Raw genomic sequence first — 13,546 nt, 5'->3', positions numbered from 1 at the left:
GTAAGGGGCGTGCATAAGTGCACCAGTGTGCCTTCCATCCCCTGTCCAATTGTCTCTCCTTATCTCATTTATCTTTTCTTCCTTTCATATATGTTCACCTATACTTTTATATCTTTTCTTCTATTCGTTTCTTTAGTTATATTATTACATATCTATTCTCTTCAATGTGTATTATGTATTGGACAAAATAAATTAAATAAATAAGAGGGAAAACGAGGGCGGGACAAATTAAAAAGGCGGCACCCAAACCGACCAAACAGGAAACTACAATCTACTGGGGGTGGGAGGTCATAATTAGGAAAACACGAAAGGGGGTGTGGCTGAGCTGAACGAAACCGAAGAGTTTCGCTCACCGAAACGCGCCTCAAAACGCTGAAAGGGACCAGAACCCGGAGGACAAAAGGGGAGGATTTTGCCTTGGATGACGAGGAGGGAAGGGGCGTAGCGCTGGAGGAGCGGGCGGCACCTCCGATACTGGAAAGGCTCGCCGAGGGGCGGGGCCTGGGAGGCCGTTGGCGGCGTCGCTTATGAGCGCGAGTGCTCTCTTCCGAAGTTCCTTCGAGAACGGTTGGAGGTGGCAACGGCGGGCGCTCGGGGCGACCGTTGAGGAGGCGGGGCTTCCCCGAACGCCTCAGGGGGGAGAACGGCAGTTGCCCCTGAGGGGCGCTTCAGCGCCTGGTGTGGTTGTTACCGACAGCTAAACAATGGACGAGTCCCTTGTGGTAACCGGGCCGTGCCCGGCTGGTCCGGTCACCGTAAGCGGGGAGAACGAAGCGGAAAGCCGGCAAGGCCCCGCGGACCGACCCAACGGAGAGTCGCGTCTCAACCTTTTGGACACTTGTGGGGTGTGCGGGCAACACATCCAGAGTCGGCGGCCCAAGCTGCTTCCTTGCCTTCACTCGTTCTGTCAGCGTTGCCTACCGAATCCTCACCGCTACCTCGTGCTGCCGCTTCCCGCCGCCCCTTCGCCGGGCGGCGGCGGCGGCAGCGGCCCCAAAGACCTGCCGCCGCCGCCGCTGCTTCAGCCGTCTTCGGCGCCGCCTTCTCCGGTTTCCGCGCCGCCTTCGCCGTTGCACTGTAATCCGGGTAAGAGGGGGGAAAAGATCAAACGGCGGGGCGCGACGGTCCCTAAATAAGGAGGGCGAACGGGGACCGAGGAGCGTCTTTTGCGGGCTTGGGTGGTTACCGCCCAAAGGAATCAATAGTTAATTCTGTGCCGGGAGGGGAGATTAATTGGCCAAAATAGCAATATTTCTTCCGCGTAAAGCCTGCCTTCCTGCTGTCTTGACATCTTGTTAGGCGGAGAAGTTCCGGGATGGGGAGAAGAGAAGTCTTGAACCTCGGCTAGAATCACAACTTGGATCCTGGTTCCGTGGAAGCCCGGCATTATGAGGACCCGGATTGTGGGGGCAATATGCTGGCTCTGTTTTTAAAAAAGTGCTATTGCTAACATGTAAGCCGCCCTGAGTTTAAGGAGAAGGCGGCATTAAAAAAATATCTAATTAATTAATTCCTTTCCACAAGGATTTAGGATAACGACGTCTGCTTTGTCCAAGTAAGCCGAGTATGCAGACAGCCCGAATTGGCTTGTTCTGTTTGCGGCCGACAGGCAAAAAAAGACTTGCATCCCAAACGAAAAGCAAACAATAGTCCTGTAATTTTGGGGCCGTTTCGAGGCTGCGGAGGCGAAAGATGGAAGCTTTCCGTTCCCCAAGCGCGGTTGTGCTGTAGGACTGAAAACTTAATGGGATTTGAGAGAGAGGAGATGCTGAGATCCAATTTTAAAACTCCGCCTTTTGGAAGGGGAAACCCTGATTGATGGCAACTTCCTATTGTTTGTGCTCCGCATCCTGTGTTTAATATAGAGTCAGGAAATGCCAAGATGGATTTTATTACCTGGAAGTCAAGTACTTAAATTTAACGGCATATTTGAAAAACTACACTGCTCAAAAAAATAAATAAAGGGAATACTCAGAGAACACATCCTAGATCTGAATGAATGAAATATTCTCATTTAATATTTTGTTCTGTACAAAGTCTTCGGAGAGGGGCGGCATACAAATCTAAGTAATAAATAAATAAATAAATAAATAAAGTTGAATGTGCACAACAGCATGGGAAATTGATTGTCAGTGTTGCTTCCTATGTGGACAGTTGGATTTCACAGAAGTTTGATTTACTTGGAGTTATATTGTGTTGTTTAAGTGTTCCCTTTATTTTTTTGAACAGTTATTTACACTGTTGATTTCTTCTAACATTAGTGTCCTTAGAAATCTCTGCTGATAAAGATTTAGAGGTATACTAGAATATACCATATTCTCTGTTTCAGGGATTGAGGGTGAATGCTCTATTACTTGTAAGACACCTCCAGTTGTGGGGGATTTCTTGGTAGTTTTGTGTTATGTGCAGGATTCTTTTTCTTTTCCTTTTCCCTTACTTTTATTGGCTTTGTCTGTTTTTGAGTTGGAAAAAAAATGCAGTGATTTTCTGAGATACCTGTACAAGATAGATTTTGTATATGTAACATTATTACTAGATGACAGGAATGTGCATAGCCTTTTTATCTTATATTTGGCTTATAGTAGATTTGAGAGACTTGTGGAGAGACTTGGGGGTCCTATGATGAAGTAGAAGATTGATTCTGCTTTGTATTATGTGTTTATTAAGTTATTACATCATATTTTAATCTACTCTTACTCTTCATACTCCTAAGTATTTATTTTTTGGTATATCACATGATTTATGTATCTGGTTTTAGATACTGAAAATTCTATATATGTATACTGTATACCTTTTATGCATAATATTACTATATATGATTAACTTTGCATCTAACACTATCTACATTTTCATTTCAAATATCTACAAATTTAGAACTTATCCTATTGATTCTTCTTTCAAGTTTTATAGATTGTATATGTCTTTGCATGGATTTGTCATAATCAATATTAATATATTTGAATTACTGTTGCAGTATTTAGTTTCTCCAAATATTCAAATTTTAAACATGGCTGAACCAATTATGGATGCATTTTTTAGCAGACAGATCTCTAAATAGCTTAGTCTAAAATCTTAAGAATGTAGAAGATAATGTAAGTAAATACAATTAAAGATCTGCATGATATCAAGTTAAACACTTGTTAATTAAATGTGCAGTGTATGCAGATATAGAATCCCTGGAAATTAAGCAAACTCTTTTAAGTCATGTTAACTAAATAATTAAGTATTAAACATATACATTTGGTAATTAAAATGTAATGTTTGTAAACTGATTTCTTTGTGATGTAGCAAATATCTATTGACAAACATTACAAGCATTTAGTGCATACCTCAACCTTCATAAAATTGCCTGAGATCTTATGAGAGTTGAGCCAATTTTGCATAGAGTATTTTTAATAATTTTATGTGATCAGTTTCATATTGCTAAGATTACTTTAGGGATATTTTCTGATCCTATTATTAAAGGATATCTCTGTATTAAATAGAACATAACATTTAATAAACATTGTCCACTGTAAGCTTTAGAAATATACAAATCCTTTTCAAAATGTGAAAGCATTATGCTCATTATATAATATCTATGATATACTAAAATATAACCTATTCCCTGCCCAAAAGAAAGTAAAATTCTAATGGTTTGATAGTGAAATTGGAGACTTACATCTAAGTCCAGTCTTTATAAGGGCCATAGATTATTTTTGCTTCCTCTTTTAATTTTTAAATATATGAGGGGTTGTGACCTGTGGTCTTTATAAAGCACACAATCCTAGAAACCTTTACAAAGTTTATAGTGAAATTAAGCAGCAAAACAAGTTATTATTTTATTAATTTTTAAAGAAAGTATTATCAAATTAATTTGATCTTTTTAAAATACAGTATATATATATGTATACATAAAAATAATATGACATTTAGCCAGCAAAAGAAAAAAAGTTACAAAGTATTCAAAACAATTAAATCCAAATACTGAAAAGTCTTCCTTACACTTTTGTTTAAAAGCAATACTAATTTAGATTTAACAGGTTAACAGACATCACAAAATCTATACCCCAATCCACAATTCTTGATGATGGTCAGATTCCAAATCCTGGGAATATAACCCAACATAATATATTCTCAACTAGCTGTGATTGAGCTAAACTCATTTTAATTATGATCCTGTGGATTTCAATCCAAAATGTACCTGGTTTTCCTTGAAATAAGATATCCCCTGATAATAAATCCAATCAGGGTTCAAAAAAATATTAGACTGGGTCTTATTTTTAGGGAAACATGGTAGCAATAAGGAAAGTCCAAACAGTATGAATGTTTACATTTTTAAAATGGGTATTTCCAGCTCAAACTCTTTATTGAACAGCCTGTGAGATGTTCAGTACAGTATATACAAAATTTTGTATTAATCTTATGTTAATAGCAAAATAATTTCACTGTAAGTGTTTCAGAAAAATACCCAACTTGATTTTAATATTCCAAAATTCACGTAATTAATGTGACATTCATAAACATTCAGATTACATTTTTGCAAAATTAAATTGCTGGTTCTTCATATATATATATTTTAAAAATATTATGCAATTGCATTAACTTTATTGATGGCCAACATACCCCTTCTACATTTTTATTCCTTGCAGCACTCAAAGAAAATGCTTTTTTGGAACTTAAGGGAGAGGGAAAAATTGCAGCCCTGGGCACAAAAACACTACCATATATTTAAAAGAATCAGCACAACAAATCCATTGCCATTGGATAAACTACTTTGAAAACAAAATATATATTTAAACAACTTAGTTTGTATTAGTAAATTTATTACGAGCAATATTCAACAATGTTCAGGCATTTAGCAACTGGCATTTAACTACCAACTAAAAAGGAATACCTCATAATTACAGATAGCCCTCACTTAATCTTAATTGGGACTGGGAACTCTGTTGCTAAGTGGCTTGGTTGATAAGGAAAATACATGACCACACTAATTTATGACATCAGTTCCAGCTGTATTTGTTAAGCACCTTGTTAAGTGTGAACATCATGTGACTGGGACTAGCAACTTATCAGCTTCCTCACTGACATGGCTTATTGGAAGCTGGCAGTGAAAGGTGCAAATAGCAATCATATGATTGGGATCCTGCAGCTGTCATAAATGAATGCCAGTTGCTAAATACCTGAATCGTGATTATGTTACAGTGGGGACTTTGCAATGGCCACAATTTTGAGGACCGGTTACAACACTGTTCAACACTGTTGTAAGTTCAAACAGCAGGTTGGTAAGTGAGGACTAGCTTTACAAATATAAATTAGCCATCATGCATTGTACTACTGAAGGAATACATTTATACAAGTAATTCTTGACAGTTCAAGTAATTATTTGAAGGTATGAGGCCACTGAACAAAGGTACTTAGAACTTGTGAAGTTCCATTGTCGCCATGTATTCATGGCAGGTAGCTTGCAGTCACAACTAGTTGCAGGTATCCTGCAGTGATATTATTGCCAACCTTCTTTGCCAGCTTCCTACAATCAGTCAATGGGGAGACCAGGAGGGAAGATCATAAGTTGCTTTGATAAATTGGATCTTCCCCAAGAGTACTCTCCTTCCCCAGCCTTCTGGTTTTGCATGTGTACACCCTATACTTTTCCCCCTGACCTTTCTAAACTCACGCTACAGCAATGATGACGTTCCTCCCCCAAACTCACACATAGCTTACGCCAGATCTCCCCTTCACCCTGTGTCACGCCAGCACTCCTTACCTGGAACTCCCTTGACTTCCCATTTAACATGTGTTGGGATTATAATAACCACCAGGATTGCCATTAGTAAGCAATACCAATGCGATGTCACATTTTATGACTACTGTACATCATTCATATATATATATAATGTGTGTGTGTGTGTGTGTGTATGTATAGCATATTTTTGCTGATACTGTAATAAAAAGGAAAAGGAAGACTAGTGTAGATCTATTTCAAGTTTATTATGCTCTCATCAGCTACCCATGCCCTTACTGGGATTTGAACCTGCAGGGTCTGCCTTGTAAGGCAGTGGCTTTAACTTCTAGATTACAGCTCTCCTCCTCTCAGCTTGTACCAGTGGTGTGTGTGTGTGTGCTGTCGAATCACCCTGGTATAATATATAGTGTTCCCTCAATTTTCGCGGGTTCGAACTTCGCGAATAGCCTATACAATGGTTTTTCAAAAAATATTAATTAAAAAATACTTTGCGGGGGTTTTTCTATACCACGGTTTTTCCCACCTGATGACATCATATGTCATTGCCAAATTAATAATTTTTGCAAATAAATAACAAAAAAAATAATTATTGTTAATAAATAATTATGTTTATAAATGTCAGGATCACTAAGTGTCTTATTCAATGGTGAGTACCAGTAATAATGGTGAATAAATGGTTGTTAAGGGAATGGGAAATGGTAATTTAGGGGTTTAAAGTGTTAAGGGAAGGCTTGTGATACTGTTCATAGCCAAAAATGGTGTATTTACTTCCACATCTCTACTTCGCGGAAATTCGACTTTTGCGGGCGGTCTCGGAACGCATCCCCCGTGAAAATCAAGGGAACACTGTATTGCTCGCAAAAATAAAGGGAACACTCAAATAACATATTCTAGATCTGAATGAATGTAATATTCTCATTGAATATTTCATTTGGACTACTATTCCATTTGCACAACAACATGTGAAATTGATTGTCAATCAGTGCTGCTTCCTAAGTGGACAGTTTGATTTCACAGAAGTTTGATTTACTTGAAGTTAAGTGTTCCCTTTATTTATTTATTTATTTATTTATTTTTGAGCACTGTATATTTAATATAATATACATATATACAAATTCAATTAATAAATAATAATATAATCCGATGGAAAACACACACACACACACACACACATATTTGATGTTACAATAAACCATACAAGCCATGGTATTACCTGTGACACTCCATTCCAAATGAAAGGTGGACTTTTAAGATGCAGGATAGGAAGAGTATGATGCTTTTGAATTTTGATATGAAAAGAGATACCTGAGAATATTGTGGACCGAAGAAATAATGGATCTTTGTAAAGAAATCAAGCTAGAGATTTTTCCCAGGGCACAAATGACCATTCTGAAATGATATTATTTTGGATACATATGAATACCCAGTTCTCTGGAAAAGTTCTAATGCTGGGAAAGATAGAAGGAAAGAAGAACAGGATTACCAAAAAAGATGGATTGACATAGTTACAGTACCATTGAGAGATTTGAAAGAAAAGGTTGGGAACAGATCATCTTGGGAAAAAATCTGTGCTGTCTGTAGGAGTTAAAAATGACTTGTTGACACAATGACATATAATTAGCAGAACAAAAAAGAATAATGCAAGCAAATAATAAATTGTAATCAAAGAAACTAAAGCGATAAATACATTTATTGTAAATATATGTGACACATGTTTCAAAAATACTGGAATTGAAGTAAAAGGGATTTGTTTTGCAGCCTTGGGGCAATAACAATGATTATGCTACTCCTAACTAGTTATTTTTACTACCCTGGCTATTACCACCTGCCTTCTGCATCCCTGAAAAAAGAGGAGAAGGTACTAGAATTATTTTTCTTCTCCTCTGTACTGTTCTGTGAAAATGATCCCAGAATCTTTTATGGTCATTGTATATTTATTACTATTTGTTTCTTTTGTTTTTAAGCTGTGCTATGAGAACTTGTTATCCTGAAAAAAAATCTAAATAAATGAATATAATTGAAGTAATTATAATAAACAACATAAGAATTTCTGGAACTTTCCTAAAACATCAATGCAATTTTTCATTGAATCATTTTCAGAACTTACTGGGATTAAAGCTGGACAAAAGCAAGCAGTAGAAAGACCATAGAGATTACATGAAATCAGGCCAGAACATTTTACTGATTAGTGCTTACAAGAGTTGCTACGTTGTAGATGTGAGCACAGTCATAGAACAGTACATGTCTGCCTACTGGCATTTGTAGAGGTATTCTCTACATATGTTTTTTTAAAAGCTTTTTTTAAAAAACTTTTTTTGTACTTTGTATTGTTAACATAGAGAAAACATAAATTACAAAACGAGGGATACAAACAGCCAGTTTGGTCTGGTGGTTATGTCCTGTCCCAGACCATGCAACCATACCCGTAGGGGTTTTAAATACTTCATTGAGGTACTGCAAGTCTCTAAAGTAATTACCCAGGTTTTACTCAGAAGAAATAGAAAGTCCCAATAAGTCCGGGTTTACACAACCAAGACATGAAATTAAAGGCACATACAAAGTCCAATGGCAAGGCACAAGTTCAGAAAACACACACGAAGTACGAAGTCCAGGCAAAGTCCAAAGTGCAAGCATGATAATGAAAGACAAGCTCCAAGTCCAGAATCCAAGTACAAAATGCAAGGTCCAGGCATAAGGTCAGCAAAGAACACACAGGTTCGGAATCATAAAAGGACAAGCACAATCATGAGTCACAAAGTCAGAGCACATGTTCTGCAGGAAACGGCCAGGTTGTCTCCAATGTTGCTTTGCTCTATGCGCTGGGCTAAGTAGCCACCAGCTGGTGCATCTCATTAGGAGGGTTGAAGCTATCTCCTTGTGAGTAGTTTGCTGACCTTTGTTGTACCTCCATCCTGCCCTGTGCACCATGGGGTCCAACAGAGGAAGCAGTTCCTCATCCCTGCTAACTGACTCTGCAGTGCCCCTTCTCTGCCCTGTGCCGGTCAGGCAAGCCTCCCGTTTGCAGCTGTATCTTTTCTGTCTCTTCAGCCAGACATTTATCTGGTTGCTCCTCCAACAACCCTCCAAGTTTCCAGATCTTTCCTCCTCATGCCAATCCATTCCTGGTCTTCCTGATGCTACTCTGTGCCCCACTCCAAAGTCCCTGTAACTGGCTCTTCCTCATCACTGGCATCCGGGGAAGCCATTAAAGCTTAAGGTAGGAGTCTAGAAAGTAGGAGATCATGAGTTCTAGTCCCATCTTAAACATGAAAGCCAGCTGAGTGGACTTGGACCAGTTATTCTCTTTGAGCCCAACTCACCTCACAGGGTTATTGTGGGAAATAGGATGAGGAAAATGAGTTGTATATTTTGGCCGCTTTGAGTTATTTATAAAATAATAAAGGCAAGATATAAATAAATAAATAAAGTAGAAGAATTAATACTGCAGAGTATATCTCAAAGTTGGGATGGGAAAAACAAAATATTGCTTGTTAGAGAAGCATAGATAAGGAATTGTATCCCAGTGGCATACAGTCCAGAGCTTTCTGATACTAGACTCATGAGGAAGGCGATTGTTGATATCCCGCTCCATTACCATATTCCATATTAATTTTTATGTAGTACACCCTATATATCTAATCATGTTGAAACCTTTGGAAGGGAGAGAAATTGATTAAAATAGCTTATTTCTTTGTTGTGCTGCTAGACATCTCCAGTGGAGCAAATGGCTTTTTCATCACCAAAGATAAAAGATACTAAAAAAATAGAGCTAAAATACTGAAATATTGAATTTTTAAAGCTATATATGACAAAATATTGACTCACTGCCTACCCTAAAATGGATTTAAGTGTATCCCACTGCTAGTTTAATATATTTGTCAGTTTAAATGTTTATCTTGAGAAGAAAATTTAAAAAGAAAGAAGAGGTGAGTATAATAAGTGAATAAAATGATATATTACAAATACTGCACTAGGCAAATTTTAATGAAATCCAGTGATTTGACAGCAATAGCTAGCTGCAAAATGTAGCCGTTCTCCTTGAAAATACATTTAATATATCACTAGTAAAATATACAGTTCTCTGTAGATAGCAACACAAATATTTTGCGGTTATAAGGTTATCAGTTCTACTCTCCGTGAATGAATGATAGATTAGCATACAGAAGTATAGAAGTGACCATCTCAATTTCAATATGTGGCCAGAAACATAAAGTAATTAGTCTTGGAAAGGAATATGCCCCTGGCTTCCTGCTACGTTCTGTGCCCGAAGTCTCTTCAATATGCCCCTGGCTTCCTGCTACGTTCTATGCCCGAAGTCTCTTCAATATACCCCTGGATTCCTGCTACGTTCTGTGCCTGAAGTCTCTTCAATATGCCCCTGGCTTCCTGCTACGTTCTATGCCCGAAGTCTCTTCAATATGCCCCTGGATTCCTGCTACGTTCTGTGCCTGAAGTCTCTTCAATATGCCCTTGCCTGCTGCTACGTTCTGTGCCCAATCTCACTTCCAAAATAACCTCTCGCCTGCCGCTTCCTCCGGTCGCCGCTTTCTTTTTTTAAAGCCGTAAAGTTTTGGATTTTCCTAATTATTTTTCACGCATTTGCTTTTGCATTGATTCCTATAGGAAACATTGTTTCATCTTACGAATCTTTCTACTTACGAACCTGGTCACAGAATGAATTAAGTTCGTAAGACGAGGTACCACTATAGTTCTACAATTCTAATCCAATTTTACAAATTAATACATCCTAATATTAAACAACCACTAAATATATCTTTTACCAATAGTCAATCCATATTTAATAATCAATCATCGCTCCTCAAATTTCTACCACTGTTCTCATTTCAGGGTACCTCTCCTGTCTATCCCTTTTCTCTCTCATTTGTTTCTCATTTCTTCCTCTTCCTCCCTTTTTCTCTCATTCCTTCCCCCTCTCACTCTCTCTCTCTCCATCCCTGTCTCCTCCCCTGTGTGTGTGTGTGTGTGTGTGAACTCTTGTACCATTTCCAAAAATAGGTGAGGGCTGGGTTTTTTTTCTCTGTTATTATTTGGGTGCTTTTTACCATATGCTTAAATCAAGAGTCACTTCTCTCTCTCTTTTCTCTTTCTCTCCCCTCCCTTTCTCTCCCTCTTTCTTCCCCCCTCTCTTTCTCTCTTCCTCCCTTTCTTTCTTGCCTTGTATCACGGAGCTTAAGAGAAAAAAATTCTTGAAACACCCGGGCTTCTTTTGACATTGCTTCGGCTGCCTTGACAGAATCGCCCTTAATCCTCCCTGCCGTGGCTTTTTTGAACTCACTGCTTTTTTAAAAGAAGCAGCAGCGCATAAAGCCTAGGAGATGTGGGGTGAGGGTCTCGGCTGTCCCTTCCCTCTCTCCTCCACTCGACCTTCCCCTTTTTTTCTCTATATTTTTTTCACCATATTTTTTGTTGAAGGCCTTGAAGCGAGGACAGAGCAGGGGCGCCTGGCCCTTCCCCCCCCCCGCCACCACCAGTGCCATGTTGAAACAACTGCTGCCGCAGCCCTCCCCTCAACCTGCTGCACCTTCCTCTGGGCCCCCAATGCCGCCTCCTCCGGTCGTTGTTGCTGCCGCTTCCCACAAAACCAACCCACCCACAGCCAGCCTCCCTCCCTTTCTCTCTCCCTCTCTTTCCCCCCCTCCTACCTTCCTTCCCCCCTCTCTTTTTTTTGCCTATCTTTAGCAAAAGCGACACTGGATCTTCCAACAGCCTAGGCTCAGGCAGTGGGGCGGTGGAAGAAGAGGCGGTGGAGGCAAGGGGCTTGCGGCCTCCCCCACCCCTGCGGCACAAGGCAAGCACGGCGGTCAGGGGGTTGCTGTTGGGGCAGCAGGGGTCTGCTGATGTCAAGCCCGGCAGCGGCAAGCAAAGCTGGCTGCCCGGGGAAGCAGCGCATTTGAAAAGCGTGCGTTTGAAAAGCGTGCTGCTTCCCTGGGCGGGCGGCTTTGCTGGCCGGTGCAGGGCTTGATGTCAGCGGGCTCCTGCTGCCCCGACAGCAATCTCCCAACAGCCATGGTCCCTGCCCCCCAGCAACGGACTGTTAGTGGCACTGGAGGTATAAAATATGGTGCGCTGTCACTCACCCACGGGCTGGATAAATGGCCTCAGTGGGCTGCATGCGTCCCGCGGACCGTAGTTTGGGGACCACTGCTTTACATGTTAGTGTATGGGAACAACAATAGGAAAAGATAACTCCCTTGATCTTTTATTTCTGGGTTTTCTTGTTGTATTTGAGTTCATTAGAAACTCATTATGTTGTTTCTTAGAAGGAGGGCATTAAGTGTTTGACCTTTATAATCTAGGTCTTTCATTAGAGTTTGGTCTTTCTCCTTCAGCTTATTCTTGGTTTCAAATCATTTCAGTATCTAGGTAATTACCAAAGTATATTCTTACAAACTGAGCACCACTCTTCTTGAAGAAGCATTGTATCTCACAGTACTTTTTCAGAATAATAACCAGTGTCAGATGAAGTTAGTTGAATGCTTTTAATGTCCGAATATTTGCATATTTTATAAAATCATGAATAATTCTCTGTATCATACATAATACAACTAGTTTCCTTTACTTATAAAACTGCATCTTTTCTGTTGATGTTCTTTATACAATATTTGTATCCTTACAATGCTGTAAATTCAAATACATTTATATTATTATATATTCAAGTATCTGAATGTTACCATTTTTAAAAATACTAATCAGTTCATAAAAATGCATATGATCTGACTTACATATAAGGTGAGATGCATATGGTATGACCTGAGTCTAAATCTCTCTATATAAAAACCAAATACCACTCACATCATCACGAAAGTCTACAAACTTGAAACTAGGCATGTATGTTCCTCTTGGCTTCTAGGTGCTCACTGTTTTTTTTAAATTTATTTTATTTATTCAATTTTTATGCTGCCCTTCTCCTTAGACTCAGGGCGGCTTACAACATGTTAGCAATAGCACTTTTTTCAACAGAGCCAGCATATTGCCCCCACAGTGCGGGTCCTCATTGTTGTGGTTGGCTTCAGGCCAGCTCCTGTGGTGGCTGATTTTGATGCCGAGGAGTGGGGGCCATCTGTTCACAAAAGACCAGTCTGGTTGCAGGAGGAATCAGACAGTGAACCAGAAGCAGAGACAGGGAAAGACAGAGAGCAGGAAGGGACTGGAGAGACAGAGAGGGGAATGGATTCAGTCAGCTCTCCAGCCAGAGGTTCATCTGAATCAGTCAGGGAAGAGTTAATGAGTAATCCTATTCTGAATGATCGGGTCCGGAGAATGCTGGGAAGAAAAGGGCAGCTGCACAAACGCAGAAACATATTATAGGGCACAGGTGATAAGATTTAATGGTGCTGCTGCAACCTTGAAAAAGGAGAGGGTTGGAGTGATCTGTGTGGGAGATTATCGTTTGGCTTTGGAGAGAGACATTGATGCATCGTGGTTTTGTTTTGGCCTTTGTTTTGTTTTGGTCCTTGGATTTCTGTGATATTCTGATATTCTAATTGTGAGTTATTGCTGGTTGCTGTAAGCCTGAAAGTCTCTTGCACGGACTGGATTAATTAACTCTGACCTATTGCCTACTTAAACTCACATTACTCTGAAACTTCGTGGTTTGCAGTTTTCTGAACATAAAGAACAATCCTTGTTTGATATTTACAAATCTGAGTGGGTGTACAGTATTTGATTCATTACTTTGTTCTTGAGTGGCTTGAGGCCAGGCAGAACACTCAATAAGAAATGATTTTTCTAAATGACCATTAGATCATTAAGTTATTTCTTATATTATTATTTCTTATATTATTATTAACACACTCTGAT

The 13,546-nt window shown here is 39.5% G+C and overlaps 1 protein-coding gene across 1 annotated transcript in view; it reads left to right on the top strand.

Moving 5' to 3' along the window:
* The first annotated feature begins 304 nt into the window (after positions 1 to 304).
* Positions 305 to 13,546, top strand: part of TRIM24 (tripartite motif containing 24) — a 49,991-nt gene continuing 36,749 nt past the window's right edge. Inside the window, exon 1 of the mRNA XM_070756313.1 lies at positions 305 to 1,086. Coding sequence (XP_070612414.1) covers positions 705 to 1,086 — 382 coding nt within the window. The 5' untranslated portion in view covers positions 305 to 704. The remainder of the gene's footprint in view (positions 1,087 to 13,546) is intronic.

This window comes from Erythrolamprus reginae, chromosome 6 (assembly GCF_031021105.1).
Source record: "Erythrolamprus reginae isolate rEryReg1 chromosome 6, rEryReg1.hap1, whole genome shotgun sequence".
NCBI lineage: Eukaryota > Metazoa > Chordata > Lepidosauria > Squamata > Dipsadidae > Erythrolamprus > Erythrolamprus reginae.
The sequence above is the reverse complement of the archived record's forward strand: the minus strand, read 5'-3'. Positions and strand labels throughout refer to the sequence as shown.